General features: G+C 46.6%; 2 protein-coding genes across 11 annotated transcripts in view; both read right to left on the bottom strand.

Moving 5' to 3' along the window:
• Positions 1–19,281, bottom strand: part of LOC123857349 (protocadherin gamma-C4) — a 283,181-nt gene that overhangs the window by 150,382 nt on the left and 113,518 nt on the right. The window contains exons 1-2 of one of the 10 annotated variants that reach the window (XM_064596047.1): positions 15,779–19,053; positions 2,574–2,717 (exon numbers count right to left, since the gene is read on the bottom strand). The exons of 2 other annotated variants lie outside the window; for them this stretch is intronic. In XM_064596047.1, coding sequence (XP_064452117.1) covers positions 2,712–2,717; positions 15,779–18,193 — 2,421 coding nt within the window. In that variant the 5' untranslated portion in view covers positions 18,194–19,053 and the 3' untranslated portion in view covers positions 2,574–2,711. 7 more of the 10 variants (XM_064596045.1, XM_064596044.1, XM_064596037.1 and 4 more) reach the window with 7 other exon arrangements.
• LOC135361447 (protocadherin gamma-A7-like) overlaps positions 1–19,281 on the bottom strand; it is a 95,309-nt gene that overhangs the window by 15,427 nt on the left and 60,601 nt on the right. The window lies entirely within an intron of this gene.

Below are 19,281 nucleotides of genomic sequence, written 5' to 3'. Positions count from 1 at the left end.
ATGGATATCAGCTAGATTGTCTAAAAATTTCACGTATTGAGAAAAGAAGACATTAAACACAAACTACAACTTGAAAACAAATGGAGACACCATCATCCAATTAAATCAAGTTAATCTCTAAATGAAACATACAATGATTCAGTATTTACATGATTAACCAATTTTGAATGTGGTAGAGAAATGATTAAGGAAACAAATGAAAAAAGCTACAAGCAACCATACTGAAAAAGAAATCTCACCTGAACAACTCCTAGTTCTTCATTTACATTTATCTTCTCATATATCAGAAGAGGCTCGCTTTTCCCACAGCTCTCCTGACTGATGAGCGTGTCCGCGTAGTTGGGCTGGGGGAAGATCACGTGACTCTCCCGCGAGTCCGCGGTCAGGGAGACCTCGTGGGAATAGGTCTGCAGGAAAGCCCGCACCCCGTCCACGCCCACAAAGTGCGAGGCCGGCACGCCCACCAGCCCGCCTCCGGAAGCCTGGAGCAGACGCGACGCGTGCCAGCGCCTCAGCCTGAGCGCCAGCAGCACGATGACAAAGGCCAGGAAGACGCACGAGACTGCCGCCACCGCCACCACCAGATACAGCGTGAGGTCCGAATCGTCCGGGTCGGCGGGGGTCCTGATGCTGCCCAGGTCGGCCAGGACGTCCGGGATGTTGTCGGCCACGGCCACGGTGAGCGTGACGGTGGCCGAGAGAGGGGGCTGGCCGTGGTCCTGCACCGCCACCACCAGGCTCTGCTTGAGCGCGTCTCTGTCCAGCAGGGCCCGCGCCGTGCGCACCTCGCCCGTGTGCAGCCCCACCGCGAAGAGCCCTGGCTCGCTCGCCTTGAGCAGGCGGTAGGACAGCCAGGCGTTCTGGCCAGAGTCTTTGTCCACCGCCACCACCTTGGTGACCAGGTAGCCGGGCTCTGCGGAGCGGGGCGCCAGCTCCACACCTGTGGAGCCATCCGTGGGAATGCTGGGGTAAAGGATTTCAGGGGCATTGTCATTCTGATCCAGCACGAACAGGCTCAGTGACATGTTGCTTCTAAGGGGAAGGTCTCCACTGTCACTGGCCATTACCCACAGCTGCAGGTCTTTAACCTGCTCATAGTCAAAAGAGCTCAGAGCATACAGGATGCCTGTGTTGGAATTAATGGAGACATAGGAGGATAGAGGCATTCCTTGAAATGTGTCCTCAGCCAGAGAGTAAGTGACCTTGGCATTGTTGCCGCTGTCAGGGTCATGCGCAGTCACAGATAAGATTGAGATGCCTCTGGGATTGTTTTCCAGGATGTAGGTGGAGTATGAGGTATGAGGGAAGATGGGAGGGTTGTCATTGATGTCTGCCACAGTTAGGGAGATGTGGCTTTCTGTAGACAAGGGTGGGTTTCCACGATCAATGACACTGACTGTGATGTTATAATCTGAGATCTCTTCTCTGTCCAGGCCTTTCGTTGTCAATAAGTGATAGTAATTATCAACTGACTTTTCCAATTTAAAAGGCAAGTTCCTGGGGATAGAACATAGAATCTCGCCATTCTCTCCAGAATCACCATCATGTACACTAAACAGTGCAATTATGGTTCCAGGAGGACAGTCTTCAGAGATGGAACTAGCAAGAGAGGTGAGGATCACTTCTGGGGCATTGTCATTCACGTCCTGTACTGTGATCAGCACCTTAGCACTGGCCAGAAGAGCACCTCCATCCTGAGCTACCACTTCCATGAGGTAGAACCTGGATTCTTCATAATCCAGTGATTGCAGAGTTGAGATTTCACCCAGGTTCGAATCAAGTTTGAAAGTTCCTGAAATTTTGTCTTCTTCATTGCGAAAAGAGTAAGTTAATTCCCCATTTATTCCCTCATCTGGATCCGTAGCGGTTAGCGTAAGCAGCCGAGTCCCTACCGGTATGTTCTCTGGTACACTCACTCTGTACTCGGATCGAGTGAACAAGGGCGCGTTATCGTTGGCGTCAAGGACCATCACACGTATGTGCATAGTACTAGAGAGTACGGGGTCTCCGCCATCTAAAGCTGTGAGAAAGAGGTCGTGGACAGCTACTTTCTCGCGGTCCAAGGGCCGTTCCAGTACCAGCTCCGGATATTTTTGTCCATCAGCTCCGCTTTTCTCGTCCAGAGAGAAATGCATATTGCGACTGAGCTGATAACTCTGAAGGGAGTTCACACTCACATCCGCATCCCGAGCGAAGGGAAGCACTAATCGCGTTCCAGTAGCTGCATTTTCATTAACTTTTACTTTTACTTCCTCATCCCGGAAACGCGGAAAGTTATCATTAATATCTATTATTTCTATTTCTACTCCATACATTTTCATGTTATTCTCAACCAAGATGTTAAAACTCACCAGACACGGCGCGCTCTGAGCACAGAGCTCCTCCCGGTCTATCCTGCCCGTGGTGACCAAGCTGCCGCTTTGCGGGTTCAGAGCAAAAAGCTGCGTCCTACCTCTGGAGACGATGCGGACTCCGCGCTCCGCCAGCTCCCGGGGCTCCAGCCCCAGGTCCTTGGCGATGTTTCCCACGAAGGAGCCTTTGTCCAGCTCCTCCAGCACCGAGTAGCGGATCTGCCCGGCTCTGGCTCCCCATAGTGTTTCCAGGAGCAGGAAGAGCAAGAGCGGCTCTATGCAGCGCCAACCCCTCAGTTGATCCGCCATTGCTTTCTCTCCGACCAGTTTTCTTAGTCCTAATTCCAGCCTGCTGTTTCCTTATTTCTTTCAAGCCAAAGGGAACACATTACTTGACAGAAATGCAAGCCTATTCCCCTAAACTTCTCTGGTCTTTTTTTTGTTTGTTTGGTGCGGAAGGAGCAGAGAGTTAGGTCGTAACCACAAGCAGCTTTTCTACTTTGGTGAACAGCGACGCTCAGAGTCCTAAGCAGTTACTACACCAATTATGTTTTACTTCATAAACGTTTAATTATATTTTATTTCTAATAATTTTGCTGTATCTTTAACCTATTATCAAGTGACATTGTTTATATTTCATTCTTTTTTGTTTTTTTTAAAAAATTATTTATTTATTTGACAGAGAGAGACACAGCGAGAGAGGGAACACAAGCAGGGGGAGTAGGAGAGGGAGAAGCACGCTTCCTGCTAGGCAGGGAGCCCGAGGCCGGGCTCGATCCCAAAACCCTGGGATCATGACCTGAGCTGAAGGCAGACACCCAAAGACTGAGCCACCCAGGCGCCCCTATATTTAATTCTGAAATAGCAAAAGTCTTCAACAAACCTTGAGATCAATATAATTATTAGATTTTTATTTCTTTAGAAAAGTTTTAGTTAAGTGCCACTGAGCCTATGTCCTTTATTTACCTCTTACCTACATCAAGTGCATTAAATTAGGATATTGGAATTCTTAATTTTGTAGGTTTTAAAATTTCATCTTTTTATTAGGATATATTTATGAAAATGTGCCCATTGGGCATAAGAATGTCAAGAAAACAAACCTAGCTCCCATTGCACTTTTGCAAAAAGACCTACTGACTCAAGCAAATTGTATTAGTTGTCATAAAAGAAAAAATAAAGGGGCCATTTTGCTTCTTGTGAGGTCTTTGAGAAAGTTCCCAGATTTTCACACCAAGAATTTGGCAGTTACACTATATCAGACTAAGACTTTGAGTTGGGATAACTATACACTATCTATATTTTCCTATTACCATGACTAAACTGGAGTTAGGCATTTTACAGTGACAGACTTTTGGAGAAATCAGTATAGTGACTGAAGGAAAGGGCTTTAGTTCATCACCTATGCAGAAAAACATGTCCACATACTTAGTGAGCAGGCACTGAGTGGCTTTCCAATACTGAGAGAGATATTTAATGTTATCACCTCTATATGGTAGCAGGGAAAAAAAGTCTCACGATTGGGAAAAGAGGACATTACAGAGAGTCCATTAAGTGAGCAAAGCAATTTTTACCTAATGACACCTTCATAGGAAAAGAAAGAAAATGAAGATATTTTATATCTATAATTAGAAAATTCAAAAAAGAAAGTTTTAAGTAAACAATGTGAGTACAGTTTGCAAAATTTTTTCAATGAACAATTTTTCACAAAAGCAATCTGTTACTATAAATGAGAAAGATTTCTCCCATTTAATAAATACAGTCACAAAACAGACACTGCAGACCTCAAATGTTGCCCATCCTTTAAAATCAGATCTGAGATATCAACACACTTGGCTTGAAAAGTCACTTAGAATGCTGGTCTACAATTCAGTCCTACCCATGCCCTGCTGTTGGCAAGCCATGACACTGGGTAATTTTTTTTTTTTCTTTTCTGGTTCCCAGTTTTCCCAAACTAGCAACTACTCTGAAGTGCTATGATTCTAAGAGGAAGTAAAACTAAAATTTGAGTAATAAAGACCCTGAAGGTGAAAGGAATAGCTTAAGGTCCCAATAGTAATGAAATTTCAGAGGAAAGGAATATAAAGATGAAGAAAGATAAGTATTTCATGTATTACAGGCTTGAAAGTATGGACAGATAAATCTCATATATCAGACAGAAAACATGTCAAAGTTTGATTAGATATGATAAGATAATTAAGGCAGAAAACTGCCTAAATTGAACCCGCAAGACAAAATATGAAGTTGAGACTTAAACCCCAGTTTGGTGATTTGTTAACAAACACTGACACCCAAAGTGAAAATAAGTCAAGTTAATTAAAGCTCACCTTTAAAATAATATCTGATGTAAATGGGACCCCAGCGCCTTCATGATTTGTATTTGGTACCCAAGAGGCATCTTCACAGAGGAGATCCTGAGAGGGAGTCACTTCCGGGGTGATATTAAGAAAATTAAACTCTGTCTTAGCTGATTGTGAGGCAACGCACAGATTGTAGGAATAGGGCAAAGTCCCTTCGCTGTAGTTGGGAGGAACCACAGGTCCTGACTTGACACACAGACCAGGCTGAAAGCAGCTCCAGGAGGCAGGGCTGGAGGAGCGTCCCAGGCGCAGGGCAACCGCCAGAATCACCGCGAGGAGGAAGAGCACCGAGATCAAGGCCAAAGCCACCACCAGGTAAAACTGCAGCTCAGCCTGGGGGTCAGAGGGCGCCGGGCGGTCGCTGACATCTGGCGGCACTTCTTGTAGGCTGTCGGCGAAAACCAGGAGCAGCGTGGCTGTGGCCGAGAGGGGCGGCTGTCCCCCATCCCGCACAGCGACCAGCAGGCGCTGGCGGGCCGCGTCCCTGTCGCCCAAAGCGCGCGCCGTGCGCACCTCGCCCGTGCGCAGCCCCAGGCTGAAGAGTCCCGGCTCGCTGGCCTGCAGCACGTGGTACGACAGCCAGGCATTGTGTCCCGAGTCGGCGTCCACCGCCACCACCTTGGTGACCAGGTAGCCGGGCTGCGCGGCGCGCGGCACCGTGTCGAAGAGCGCCGAGCCGTCGGGCCCCAGCGCCGGGTACAGCACCCGGGGCGCGTTGTCGTTGCGGTCGCCCACCAACACGCGCAGGCTCACGTTGGCGCGGAGCGCGGGCGAGCCCTGGTCGCGCGCCTGCAGGGTCAGCTCGAAGGCGCGCAGCTGCTCGTGGTCGAAGGCGCGCTGCGCGAACACCACCCCGCTCTGCGCGCTCACGGACACGTAGGACGCCAGCGCGCGTGGCTCCAGGTCGCTGGCCACGATGGAGTAGGAGACGCGGCCGTTGGGCCCCAGGTCGGGGTCGGAGGCGCTGACTTGGGCGATGGAGGCACCCGGAGGGTTGTTCTCGGCAATGTGGACCAAATAGAAAGCCTGTTCGAAAACTGGCGCGTTGTCGTTGACATCTGCGATCTGCAGAGTGATGCTTATACTAGAGGAGAGGGGCGGCTTTCCCCTGTCGGTGGCCAATACTGTGATGTTGTATTCCGGAATCTCCTCCCGGTCCAGCGGCCCATCTGTCACTAGCTTGTAATAGTTCTTCGAGTAAGATTTCAGTATAAACTCAGCGTTTCCCGAGATGCGACAGTAAACTTCTCCATTTTCTCCAGAGTCTCTATCTCTTGTTTTTATCAAGGCAATCACAGTTCCTGGTGGTGAATCTTCTGGTAGGGGAGTAAATACTGAAGTGATAATCACTTCAGGTGCACAATCATTCTCATCGAGAATTTCAACTTGGATACTGCAGTGGGCTGCTAGATCTCCAGGATCTTTTGCTTCTACACTGAAAGTGTAACTATTAGCAATTTCAAAATCAAAACCACCCTTTGTCGTGATTTCTCCTGTTCTTTTATCTAAGTTAAAGAACTGTTCCACTAGTTCGTCCACATTATGAAAGGAGTAGGTGATCTCTGCATTGACACCCTCGTCCTGGTCAGTAGCAGTTACTTGAAGTACAGAGAACCCCGGGGGCACACCTTCCTGCAAGCTGACCTTGTATATATCCTGGACGAACACTGGGGGGTTATCGTTAGCATCGGTCACTTGAATTTGGATCTGGGTGGTGCCACTTTGGGGTGGGTCCCCACCATCCACGGCTGTTAGAACCAATTGATGGAAATTCTGTTCTTCTCTGTCTAAAGAATGTTTCAGAACCAACTCAGGATATTTACGTCCATCTGCAGTTTGTTTCTCTGCTAGATCAAAGTGCTCATTGTCATTAAGATGGTATCTTTGCAGTGAATTCGGACCAGCATCTGAATCCAGGGCCGGGTCTAGTGGAAATGTTTTACCTGGCTTGGTGGATTCTACAATTTTTAATTCAATCTTACTCTGTTTGAATAGTGGGGTGTTGTCATTTATATCTTGCACTATTACTGCTACATGGAAAATATTTAGTGGGTTTTCAGCGACAGTATCAAAATCCAGAATACACAGAGGCTTCTTTCCGCATATCTGCTCTCGGTCTATTCTGTCACTCACAATTAAGTCCCCACTCTCAGGGTTTACAGTGAAATATTCTTTCTCCGCGCTAACCCGCAGCTTCCGGGCTGGCAAGTCCTGCACACTGAGCCCCAGATCCTTGGCGAGGTTTCCTACCACCGAGTTTTGGGCCAGCTCTTCGGGAATTGAATAGCGGATTTGATTCGGGAGAGCCCCTCGTAACAAAGACAGCAGGAAAGCCAACAATACCTGCCGCCATCTCGCTGGGCTGCTCCTCTCTGCGCTCAGCCTCATCCTGTCTGTCTCCACGGTGGCTCTGCTTTTTGGTCGGGAGGAGAAGTAAGCCCTCCGTGGATGGCAAAAGCCTGGGTAGGGTCTCTCTTCCTGCTTTTGTTTTCTGTATCCGAATCTTTACTGGTCTCCTCTTAAGTGGCTGGTTTGAGCAGGAAGTTACCCTCTAAGAGGCTCCCAAATGCATCTTCTCTCACTTTTTTGACCTACAGCGACACCCAGAGGTTTTCTCGTGGAAGTGCACCAATTGCTTGTAAATGTTTTGAGAAAATACTTCTTTTCTGAATTTACAGAGACTATTTGTTTTTAAAATGGTATATATTCATATAGCTCCAAACTGAAAAGGCACATACAGCATACTGCCTCCTCTCTGCTTTCAATAACACATTTCTCTCAGGAGAAATAAGTGTTAGATTTTTTGTGTGTACCATTCCAGAGATATGTTTTGTATAGTGCAGATTTTTATAAATGTTCTCCCCCCTTTAATACGTAAATGTAAGTATACAATATACTATGTTCTGCATCTTGCTTTTTTCACTCATTATATCTTGAAATTATTTCATATCAGTAGATAAAGAGCTTTCCCATTTATTTCTTCCATCATATTGTTGCACAATAATTTACTTAACCAGAAATACTATTTTCTAAAAGAAACCCAGTGTGCATTCAAACAAAAGTACATTTTCAGTGTGATATTAGGGTAAAAACTACTGCTCTCCTAGACATTTAAAATATGTATCACTCTGATTCTGGAATGTATTCTTTTTTTTTTTTTTAAGATTTTATTTATTTGACAAAGAGAGACACAGAAAGAGAGGGAATACAAGCAGGGGGAGTGGGAGAGGGAGAAGCAGACCTCCCTCAGAGCAGGGAGTCCCATGCGGGGCTTGATTCCAGGACCCTGAGATCATGACCTAGGCTGAAGGCAGACGCTTAACGACTGAGCCACCCAGGCACCCCCAGGAATGTATTCCTAATGCCACATCCAAACATGCCTGACACAGTTTCAGGCCAACTGGTATTTCCAAATTTTATTTTAAAGCTTCAGTACTTTAAATAATCTCTCCTTAGAATCTCTCTCAATATTATTTCCTCTCTCCTTTCCCCATGACAGCTAATTGCATCACATGACAGTCTGTTTTTCTATGTATCGCAACACAGTTTCCCACAAAGACTAAAGCATTTAGAAACTAAAATCCTCCTTCTTTTTTTTTTTAAGATTTTATTTATTTATTTGAGACAGAGAGAATGAGAGAGAGAGAGCACATGAGAGGGAGGAGGGTCAGAGGAAGAAGCAGACTCCCTGCCGAGCAGGGAGCCCGATGCGGGACTCGATCCAGGGACTCGATCCAGGGACTCGATCCAGGGACTCCAGGATCATGACCTGAGCCGAAGGCAGTCGCTTAACCAACTGAGCCACCCAGGCGCCCCTAAAATGCTCCCTCTTAAGTTGAATTGAGGCATAGTCCACAATCTACTGCTACAATTCCCAGGTATCTAAAAAGCACTAATTTGTGTAACCCTAGACATTCATGAATTCTTAGTTAACTCACAGAACGAAAGGAAAGCACAAGGAACAAAAGTGTTGCATATCCCTTGCATACAAAATATTTCCCCCATATCAGATCATCCCAGAGCCACCTCAGAGCTAACTGAGAGCAATTTTCAGGAATAGGGATGAGGCCTACTTCATAAGTAGCATAAATCATATCAATTCAGAATCCAAGTTACCCAACCTTTATAAGTGACTCTCATGATGAAAAAGGTTAAGATTTTGAAAACTGTTTTCCTTAGAAATTGAGAAGGATCTCATAGTGATGCCATAATAGAAAATTTAGGAATTATTAAAATTACTCCTTCCACCTACTTAAAGATGAATGAAATAAAATGGGCAATATTTTTGGTAATCACAGAAGTGCACAAAGGAATCATACATAGTGACTGCTGATGCATCTCACAAACTGCAACAACAAAATACTTGAAATACACCAATCCAGTTGAGAAGCTATCCCTGTTAAAATTATATCTAAAAGTTAATATTTTCTCCGGTCTTTATAAATTGCCACTGTTTAATTATAATGGAAAATACCTTTTCAAGGAAAAAAAGAAAACTTCAAGCAAAGTGTAAAAAAGCAGGCATTTAAAAATAGTCTAGAATCAATAAGAGCTTCATAAGACAGAATAATATGATTTTACACAATTGCCTTTCATTTCAGTTCTTCTTCTTCTTCTTTTTAAGTCATTCTCTAGAGTACGTGGGTGGCTCAGTTGGTTAAGCATCTGACTCTTGATTTCAGCTCTGGTCTTGTCCTCAGGATCATGAGTTCTAGCCCTGTCTTGGGCTTCACGATGGGTGTGGAGCCTACTTAAAAAAATAAAAAATAAAATAATCTCTACACCCAACATAGGGGCTCGAACTCATGACCCCAAGATCAAGTCACATGTTCTACCCACTGAGCAGCCAAATGTCCTGCATTTCACAGTTCTAATCTATCCTTTCACTAATGCCTAAGTGAAAATGGCACTTAAAGAAGAGAGACAGAGGTATAAAATTAAGAGAGTGTTGCTGAAACTGTAACTAAATGAAGACTACAAATGATAATAAACTTTTTTTTTAAAGATTTTATTTATTTATTTGACAGAGAGAGACACAGCGAGAGAGGGAACACAAGCAGGGGGAGCGGGAGAGGGAGAAGCAGGCTTCCCGCTGAGCAGGGAGCCCGATGCGGGGCTCGATCCCAGGACCCTGGGATCATGACCTGAGCCGAAGGCAGACGCTTAACGACTGAGCCACCCAGGCACCCCGATAATAAACTTTTAAGAGTAGTAACTGCTATTGATTATTCTTGAGGGATCATCTGCCCCTCCCCTTTATTATTTATTTATTTATTTATTAAAGATTTTATTTATTTGACAGAGACACAGCGAGAGAGGGAACACAAGCAGGGGGAGTGGGAGAGGAAGAAGCAGGCTTCCCACTGAGCAGGGAGCCCAATGCGGGGCTTGATCCCAGGACCCTGGGACCATGACCTGAGCCGAAGGCAGACGCTTAACGACTGAGCCACCCAGGCGCCCCTATTATTTATTTATTTTTATAGATTTTGTTTATTTGACACAGAGAGAGAGAGCACAAGCAGAGGAAGCAGTAGGCAGAGGGAAAGGGAGAAGCAGGCTCCCCGTTGAGTAGAGAACCTAACGTGGGATAGATCCCAGACCCTGGGATCATGACCTGAGCCTAAGGCAGACGCTTAACCAACTGAGTCACCTAGGGGCCCCATGCCCCTCCCCCTTTAAAGTAATAGAATACTAAAAAAGAAGAGTCTTTACTTCATATATTACCTAATATGTTATTATCTTATACAATTGGAGACGTTTATATAGCTCTCTGCCTATGTTTTGTTGTGGCAAGATCGACTCACCTGATGAAGACTAGCGTCTGCTTTTGTTTCAAGTAAATTCTGAGTTATCAGAAGAGGCTCGCTTTTCCCACAGCTCTCCTGGCTGATGAGCGTGTCCGCGTAGTTGGGCTGGGGGAAGATCACGTGACTCTCCCGCGAGTCCGCGGTCAGGGAGACCTCGTGGGAATAGGTCTGCAGGAAAGCCCGCACCCCGTCCACGCCCACAAAGTGCGAGGCCGGCACGCCCACCAGCCCGCCTCCGGAAGCCTGGAGCAGACGCGACGCGTGCCAGCGCCTCAGCCTGAGCGCCAGCAGCACGATGACAAAGGCCAGGAAGACGCACGAGACTGCCGCCACCGCCACCACCAGATACAGCGTGAGGTCCGAATCGTCCGGGTCGGCGGGGGTCCTGATGCTGCCCAGGTCGGCCAGGACGTCCGGGATGTTGTCGGCCACGGCCACGGTGAGCGTGACGGTGGCCGAGAGAGGGGGCTGGCCGTGGTCCTGCACCGCCACCACCAGGCTCTGCTTGAGCGCGTCTCTGTCCAGCAGGGCCCGCGCCGTGCGCACCTCGCCCGTGTGCAGCCCCACCGCGAAGAGCCCTGGCTCGCTCGCCTTGAGCAGGCGGTAGGACAGCCAGGCGTTCTGGCCCGAGTCTCTGTCCACCGCCACCACCTTGGTGACCAGGTAGCCGGGCTCTGCAGAGCGGGGCGCCAACTCCACACCGGTGGAACCGTCGGTGGGGATGGTGGGGTACAGGATCTCTGGCACGTTGTCATTCTGGTCCAGCACGAATATGCTGACAGACACATTGCTGCTGAGTGGAGGGTCCCCACTGTCGCTGGCTGTGACTAATAGTTCCAGGTCTCTAACCTGCTCAAAGTCGAAGGAGCACAGTGCATACAGGACACCAGTATCAGAGTTGATGGAAACATAGGAAGAAAGAGGCTTTCCATGGAGTGTGTCCTCAGCCAAGGAGTATGTGACTCTGGCATTCTCGGTGCTGTCAGGATCCTGGGCAGATATAGATAAAATGGAGGCTCCTCTGGGGTTGTTTTCAGGAATGTAGGCAGAGTAGGAAGCATGAGGGAAAGCAGGTGGGTTGTCATTGATATCTGTCACCTTCAGTGAGATATGAGTTTCTGTAGACAGTGGTGGAGTTCCATGATCAGTGGCAGTTACTGTGATGTTATATTCTGAAACTTCTTCCCTATCCAGCGTTCTGCGTGTCAACAGTCGATGATAATTTCCATAGGTCTTTTCAAGTGTGAATGGCAGATTATCCAGAATAGAACATGTGACAAGGCCATTCTCTCCTGAATCACTGTCGTGCACATTGAAAAGTGCAATTACTGTACCTGGGGAAGAAGTTTCTTGGATAGAGCTGGTGAGAGACGTAACAGTGACTTCTGGAGCATTGTCATTTACATCCAGAACTGTCACCAGTACCTTACTTCTGGCTCGGAGACCAGGTCCATCATGGGCTTCTACATCTATATTATAGAATCCAGAGTCTTCATAATCTAGATCCCCCAATATTGTTATGTCCCCAGTCAAAGAATTCAACTGGAATAGTTGGGACATTTTATCTCTCACTTTGCGGAAAGAATAGGTTACTTCTCCATTGGCTCCTTCATCTGGATCAGTGGCTTTTACAGTGAGTAGCCGGTACCCCACTGGCACGTTCTCTGGAACCTTCACATGGTACTCTGGCTGAGTGAATACGGGAGCATTGTCATTGGTATCCATAAGTGTTACATGAATCTTGACAGTGCCAGAGTGAGCCAGGTCACCTCCATCAAAGGCGGTGAGAAGGAGGTGGTGAACCGCCTCTTCTTCTCGGTCTAGGGAAAGCTCCAGCACCAGCTCAGGGTACTTAATGCCATCCGCTCCGCTTTGCACGTCTAGGGAGAAGTGAACATTGGAGCTGAGCTGGTAACCCTGCAGGGAGTTTACCCCAACATCTGGATCAAAAGCTTCAGGAAGAGGAAATCTTGTCCCAGGACTTTCATTTTCAGCAACTTTTATTTCCCTTTGCTCTGTCCCAAAGCTGGGCACGTTATCATTAACATCAATAATTTCCACTTCTACTCCAAAAATCTTCACTTTGTCCTCCAGAAGAATCTCCAGGCTTACTACACACTTTGGAGATCTGTCACAGAGCTCTTCCCGGTCTATCCTGCCCGCGGTGACCAAGCTGCCGCTTCGCGGGTTCAGAGCAAAGAGCTGCCTCCTACCTCTGGAGACGATGCGGACTCCGCGCTCTGACAGTTCCCGGGGCTCCAATCCCAGGTCCTTGGCGATACTGCCCACATAAGAGCCTTTCTCCAGCTCCTCAGGCACTGAGTAGCGAATCTGTTCGGCCTGGATTTTCCACAGGGCCCCCAGGAGAACGCAGATCCCGACCAGCCGGCTGCATTCTAGGCGATAAGGAGAAGCCGCCATTACCGACCCGCAGCAGAATAGCTTCCGCCTAGGTGTTCCCTCAGTGGAGACCAGAGAATCCCCAGGATCTTCCGGGTCCAAGATTTTGCGCTTTCACCGTTGAACGTTGGAGTTCTGGGGTCCAGTCTTGAGCTTTCCTAAAACCACAGGGCTAGTGCTTTGTGATGCAGAGATCTTGTGGTCCGGTTTAAATTCCTGGTTATGTTTCCCCTGATTGGTGAACAGCGACACTCAGAGTCCTAACCTGTTACTGCAATCTATTCTTGGTGAAGAAAAGCACTACCTGTTTATACCATTTCTTTTCCATAACCTATTTTTCCCAAAAGAATAAAATTCTAGGGGTGCCTGGGTGGCTCAGTTGTTAAGCATCTGCCTTCGGCTCAGGTCATGATCTCAGGGTCCTGGGATCGAGCCCCGCATCGGGCTCCCTGCTCCGCAGGAAGCCTTCTTCTCCCTCTCCCACTCCCCCTGCTTGTGTTCCCTCTCTCACCGTGTCTCGCTGTCAAATAAACAAATAAAATCTTTAAAAAAAAAAAAGAATAAAATTCTAGCTCCTGTTGTTTTATTTGCAATGAAAATCCAGGCATAATCCAAAGCTTACTGTACAATAAATCTTCCAAAGTAATTTATTTTCAAAGAAAATATGATTTTTTCCTAAGATTTTTTTTCTCTTTTAAGTTTTTCCATTATTTATTTTCATAGGCCATTTTCAGTGCAGTGCATTGTGTGAGGGACACATTTATCCTCCCCAGAAACAAGGATGAACTTGACGAATGAAAGAATAGATAGGTGAAAAAACAGTGTCAGATCAGGGAAGTTGGAGGTCTGAGCTCTAGGTCCTTACCTATGCAGAAACAAGTTCCCTCACATGGGTTGACCCTTTAGAATCTGGGGTAACTTTTCAATTCTCTTGTAAGAAAACATCTACTGTTCAAGAGCTAGTCTTACCCCTGTGCAAATGGGCTTGGCAAATACGATAATAGGTTTGGGAAGCTAATTTGTTCATTAATTTTGTATACACAAGGTTTTAGGTCACAGGCTATGTTTGTGACTATCATGTTCACAGTGTGTCCTCAAACTTTAGAACAGCAACTTTCATAGAGTAGACCCTCAGTTTTTCAATGTTTATGAGTGCATTACTAATACAACTGCAAAGCCCTAAAACAATGGGAAACTCTGATATTAAAAATTAATAATAAAGAAGATAGAAAAGTTAAACTGAAGCTTTGTCTGTAAAAAGCAGGCAATATTCAGTAACTTTTTTCACATAAGGACACATTCAGAAGGTATTATTTTACTATCATTTATAAATTTACTTTAGGTTTGATTTTAGAAATAACCACTAAAAGGAAAATTTTTAGGAGTTGTATAAATATTATCACTGCATGTTTCAGTTTTCTCATACATGAATACTTTGAGTAATTAACTAATCTTAGAAAATTTAATATGAAACAGCAAATAGCCAGTTCTTTAGATGATTCCTCACATAATAATTAGCTTCTAGAAGTTACTCATAAGTTTTAATCAGACAAGAAAGTCCATTATTTATTCAGAATAGTAAAATCATCAGACTTTGAAGAGCAGAGTAAAGGTAATTTTCACTATCCTCAAAGGAGACACAAATTGCTGGGGATTGGGAGGTAAAATGAGATGTTTTGAAAAACTTTAACTCACTTCTCAGAAACCTATACTTAAAAAAAAACACAGAAGAGGCCTTATATACAAAAAGTTTCTGGGTGGCTCAGTCATTGGGTGTCTGCCTTCGGCTCAGGTCATGGTCCCAGGGTCCTGGGATCGAGCCCCGCATCGGGCTCCCTGCTCCACGGGAAGCCTGCTTCTCCCTCTCCCACTCCCCCTGCTTGTGTTCCCTGTCTCGCTGTGTCTCTCTCTGTCAAATAAATAAACAAAATCTTCAAAAAAAGGTTCATTACATTCCTAATTATAACAGTCAAAAAGTAGAAAGAGTATAAAAATAAATTATTTAAGAATGGTTAAGATTATTTGTTTAAAAATAGATCTTATTTTTATAAAGATTGTTTTTAAATTTATTTGACAGCGAGAAAGAGCACAAGCAGGGGCAGCAGCAGACAGAGGGAGAAGCAGGCTCCCCACCTAGCAGACAGTCCGACGCGGGGCTTGATCCCAGGACTCTGGGATCATGACCTGAGCAGAAGGCAGACGCTTAATCGACTAAGCCACCCAGGTGCCCCTAAAGATCTTATTTTTAAGTAATTTCTACATCCAATGTGGGGTTCAAACCCACAACCTGGAGATCAAGATTCACATGCTCTACCGACGGAGCCAGCCAGGTGCCCAGAAAGTTATTTTTGAATGAGATTATAGAGTGCAAATAAAATTGACCCAAGGTTATGATCCAAATCAGTCTTTGCTACATGTGATAAGGCAAAGAAGTGCTAAGAGACTTAATTATTGAAGGCTCAATTAAAAATACACATGGCAGCAAAAAGATAAAAAACTATATTTGATGAAGATGAACATTAACTTAAGCAGAAAGAACTGTCAGTACATTTATAAAGCTTGAAGTGCTCCCTTTGGCAGCACATATATTAAGAATAAAGCCTGAAAATAGTATCACACGTCAACTAAGAAAGGCAGTGTTATTACTAAAGGTAGCGACTTCCAAGAACAAGCTCCCTTTAGCAATATTTTCTTATCATACAAAATCGTCAACAGTACAGATTAAGAGGTATTAATTTGGTAACTACTAAGACTACTGAGCAATCAAGACACCAATCTCCACCCATCCAATACACCTCTTCTACTACCATCACTAGAAAAATGAACAATAAAAAAGAATAAAAGCAGGTTTGCAGAAACTCACGTGAGAGGCAAAAGACGAATCATAAACGATTTGGGGGTCTTCATTGCTGACACATACATCCACAGAAGGATCGTCACAAAGGAGATCCCGAGGAGGAGCCATTTCTGGTTTCAGGTTGGAAAAAGTAAACTCTGTCTTAGCTAATCGTGAGGCCACGCACAGATTATAGGAATAGGGCAAAGTCCCTTCACTGTAACTGGGGAGAACCCCAGGTCCGGACTTGGAACTGAGATCCCGGCGAAAGCAGCCCCAGGCAGCGGGGTGGGAGGAGCGTCGCAGGCGCAGGGCAACCGCCAGAATCACCGCGAGGAGGAAGAGCACCGAGATCAGGGCCAAAGCCACCACCAGGTAAAACTGCAGCTCAGCCTGGGGGTCAGAGGGCGCCGGGCGGTCGCTGACATCTGGCGGCACTTCTTGTAGGCTGTCGGCGAAAACCAGGAGCAGCGTGGCTGTGGCCGAGAGGGGCGGCTGTCCCCCATCCCGCACAGCGACCAGCAGGCGCTGGCGGGCCGCGTCCCTGTCGCCCAAAGCGCGCGCCGTGCGCACCTCGCCCGTGCGCAGCCCCAGGCTGAAGAGTCCCGGCTCGCTGGCCTGCAGCACGTGGTACGACAGCCAGGCATTGTGTCCCGAGTCGGCGTCCACCGCCACCACCTTGGTGACCAGGTAGCCGGGCTGCGCGGCGCGCGGCACCGTGTCGAAGAGCGCCGAGCCGTCGGGCCCCAGCGCCGGGTACAGCACCCGGGGCGCGTTGTCGTTGCGGTCGCCCACCAACACGCGCAGGCTCACGTTGGCGCGGAGCGCGGGCGAGCCCTGGTCGCGCGCCTGCAGGGTCAGCTCGAAGGCGCGCAGCTGCTCGTGGTCGAAGGCGCGCTGCGCGAACACCACCCCGCTCTGCGCGCTCACGGACACGTAGGACGCCAGCGCGCGTGGCTCCAGGTCGCTGGCCACGATGGAGTAGGAGACGCGGCCGTTGGGCCCCAGGTCGGGGTCCGAGGCGCTGACTTGTGCGATGGATGCTCCAGGAGGATTGTTCTCAGCCACATGGACCACGTAAGAAGGCTGTTCGAAAACCGGCGCGTTGTCGTTGACATCGCTGATGTGTAGGGTGACGCTTGTACTGGAGAATAGGGAGGGCTTGCCCTTGTCAGTGGCTGTGATGGTGACATTGTACTCCGCCATCTGCTCCCTATCTAGGGCACTGTCAATCACCAGCTTGTAATAATTCTTGGAGGTGGATTCTAATTTGAAGGGAATGTCTTCCTGAATATAGCACGTCACCAGACCATTTTGCCCAGAGTCCCGGTCTCTCACTTTAAAGAGGGCTATTACAGTCCCAAGGTCTGAGTCCTCGGGAATCTGGTTAGAATAGGACATCAATGTGACCTCTGGGGCATTGTCATTCTCATCAACAATTTCAATCTGAACATTACAGTGAGCCGTGTGCACCCCTCCATCCTTGGCTTCTACAACCAACATATATCTGCTTGTCTTTTCAAAGTCCAATGTACCATTGGTTGTAATGTCACCAGTATTTGGATTGAGATTGAAGAGGAGGCTGGTACTTGTTGGGGCACTGAGGAAGGCATAGGTGATCTCTGCATTAACACCCTCGTCCTGGTCACTGGCCATCACTTGGAGCACAGAGGTCCCCGAGGGCACATTTTCTTGGAGGCTAACTCTGTACGTTTCCTGGCTGAACACTGGAGCATTATCATTGGCATCAGTGACCTGAATCCGGACCTGGGTGGTGCCACTTAGTGGAGGGTCTCCACCGTCCATGGCGGTCAGGATTAACTGGTGGGAGCTCTGCTGTTCTCTGTCCAGAGGTTTTTCCAGCAGTAATTCTGGGTATTTACTTCCATCAGGACTTTCCTTCGTTGTCACAGAGAAGTGTTCACTGGAGTTGATAGTGTATATCTTCAGTGAGTTACTTTCTACATCTGCATCTTGTGCAGAATCCAGAGGGAATTTTACACCTGGTAAGGCTGACTCGCAGATTTCCAAGTCAATGCCTTTTGCGGTGAAACGCGGTGCATTGTCGTTAATATCTTGGATTGCAACAATCACGTGGAAAACATTCATTGGATTTTCAGCAACCATTTCAAATTCTAGTGCACACTCAGATTTCCTCCCACAAATTTCCTCTCGATCTATCCTACCGTTCACTAACAAATCCCCACTCTCTGCACTCACACTGAAGAAATTCTCTGCACTAACCCGCAGTTTTCGAGCTGACAACTCCTGGACACTGAGCTTCAGGTCCTTGGCGAGGTTCCCCACCCGCAAGCCCCTGGCCAGCTCCTCCGGAATAGCGTATTGGATTTGCTGGGAGATAGCCCCCCACAACAAAGACAGCAGGAAGAGAAACAGTACCTGAATTTTCATCGGTTCAGCTTTTCTGGAGCTTCTTTGCATTTTTTGAACTTCCTGGGAAGCTTCTTTTCAGGATGTCTCTGGGATGTTTAAAAAAAAATCAGTGCCAGCACCTGGACTTTTGTGATTTGAGCGTAGGACTGGCGTTGGTGGGTGCACAGACGCCGCCTCCGCGTTTTGATGTGCGCAGGTCAAAGCTGGAAAACACTGCCCAACTCTCCCGCAGAATTGAGAACCTTTCTTCCCTTTGGTCAACAGCGGCGCCCGGAGGTTGTCTGGGAGAACTGCATATTGTCCAGCCATTTACCCTCAACGTGTAAGCTCTTGAATCTTTATGTACCTTGTCTAATTGTTGGAAAAACCAAGTATTCATATTTTCCCTCTAAATTTGATATGTTCTACTTTTTATCATTTCATAAGCGTTGCTATCATTTTACATTCTTTTTTGCATTAAAAAATTTCACCAGGCTTACAACTAGTTTTTCAGTTTGGGGGGCAAAAATATCAATTATTTCACTGTATTTATGAACACTGGCATGGCTAGTATGGATGTAACCAAATAAGTTACTGGCTTTTTATCCACATTTTAGTGAACTGTGATCTTTACATTTTTGTAAAATCCAGAACCTCCCTAATACAGTATTTTAACTCTCTCCATAAATACTTTATCAATTCAGTAATACTTTCCAAAGATACAGTCTGCAAAAAAAGAGTGAATAAAGCCCTAGACTTATTTAATGTATTGCTCATTTTTTAAAAGCATAGGAAATATTCCCATTAAGTACAGCACAGCCTGATATTTTGTTAAAGTGACCAATTTAGGGGCACCTGGATGGCTCAGTCATTAAGCATCTGCCTTTGGCTCTGGTCATGATCCCAGGGTCCTGGGATCGAGTCCTGCATCAGGCTCCCTGCTCCGTGGGAAGCCCTCTTCTCCCTCTCCCACTCCCCCTGCTTGTGTTCCCTCTCTCGCTGTGTCTCTCTCTGTCAAATAAATAAATAAAATCTTTTTAAAAAGTGACCAATTTAGTACACATGCTTTTATACAGCTCAATCTTGTGAATGCTATATTTATTTTTATGAAATCAGTGCTTTTTACTATATGAATGTATATGCAATACTCCATAATG

This window comes from Mirounga angustirostris, unplaced genomic scaffold, assembly GCF_029215605.1.
Source record: "Mirounga angustirostris isolate CCGP_5_RB_7025 unplaced genomic scaffold, mMirAng1.0.hap1 SCAF_7, whole genome shotgun sequence".
Taxonomy (NCBI): Eukaryota; Metazoa; Chordata; class Mammalia; order Carnivora; family Phocidae; genus Mirounga; species Mirounga angustirostris.
The sequence above is the reverse complement of the archived record's forward strand: the minus strand, read 5'-3'. Positions and strand labels throughout refer to the sequence as shown.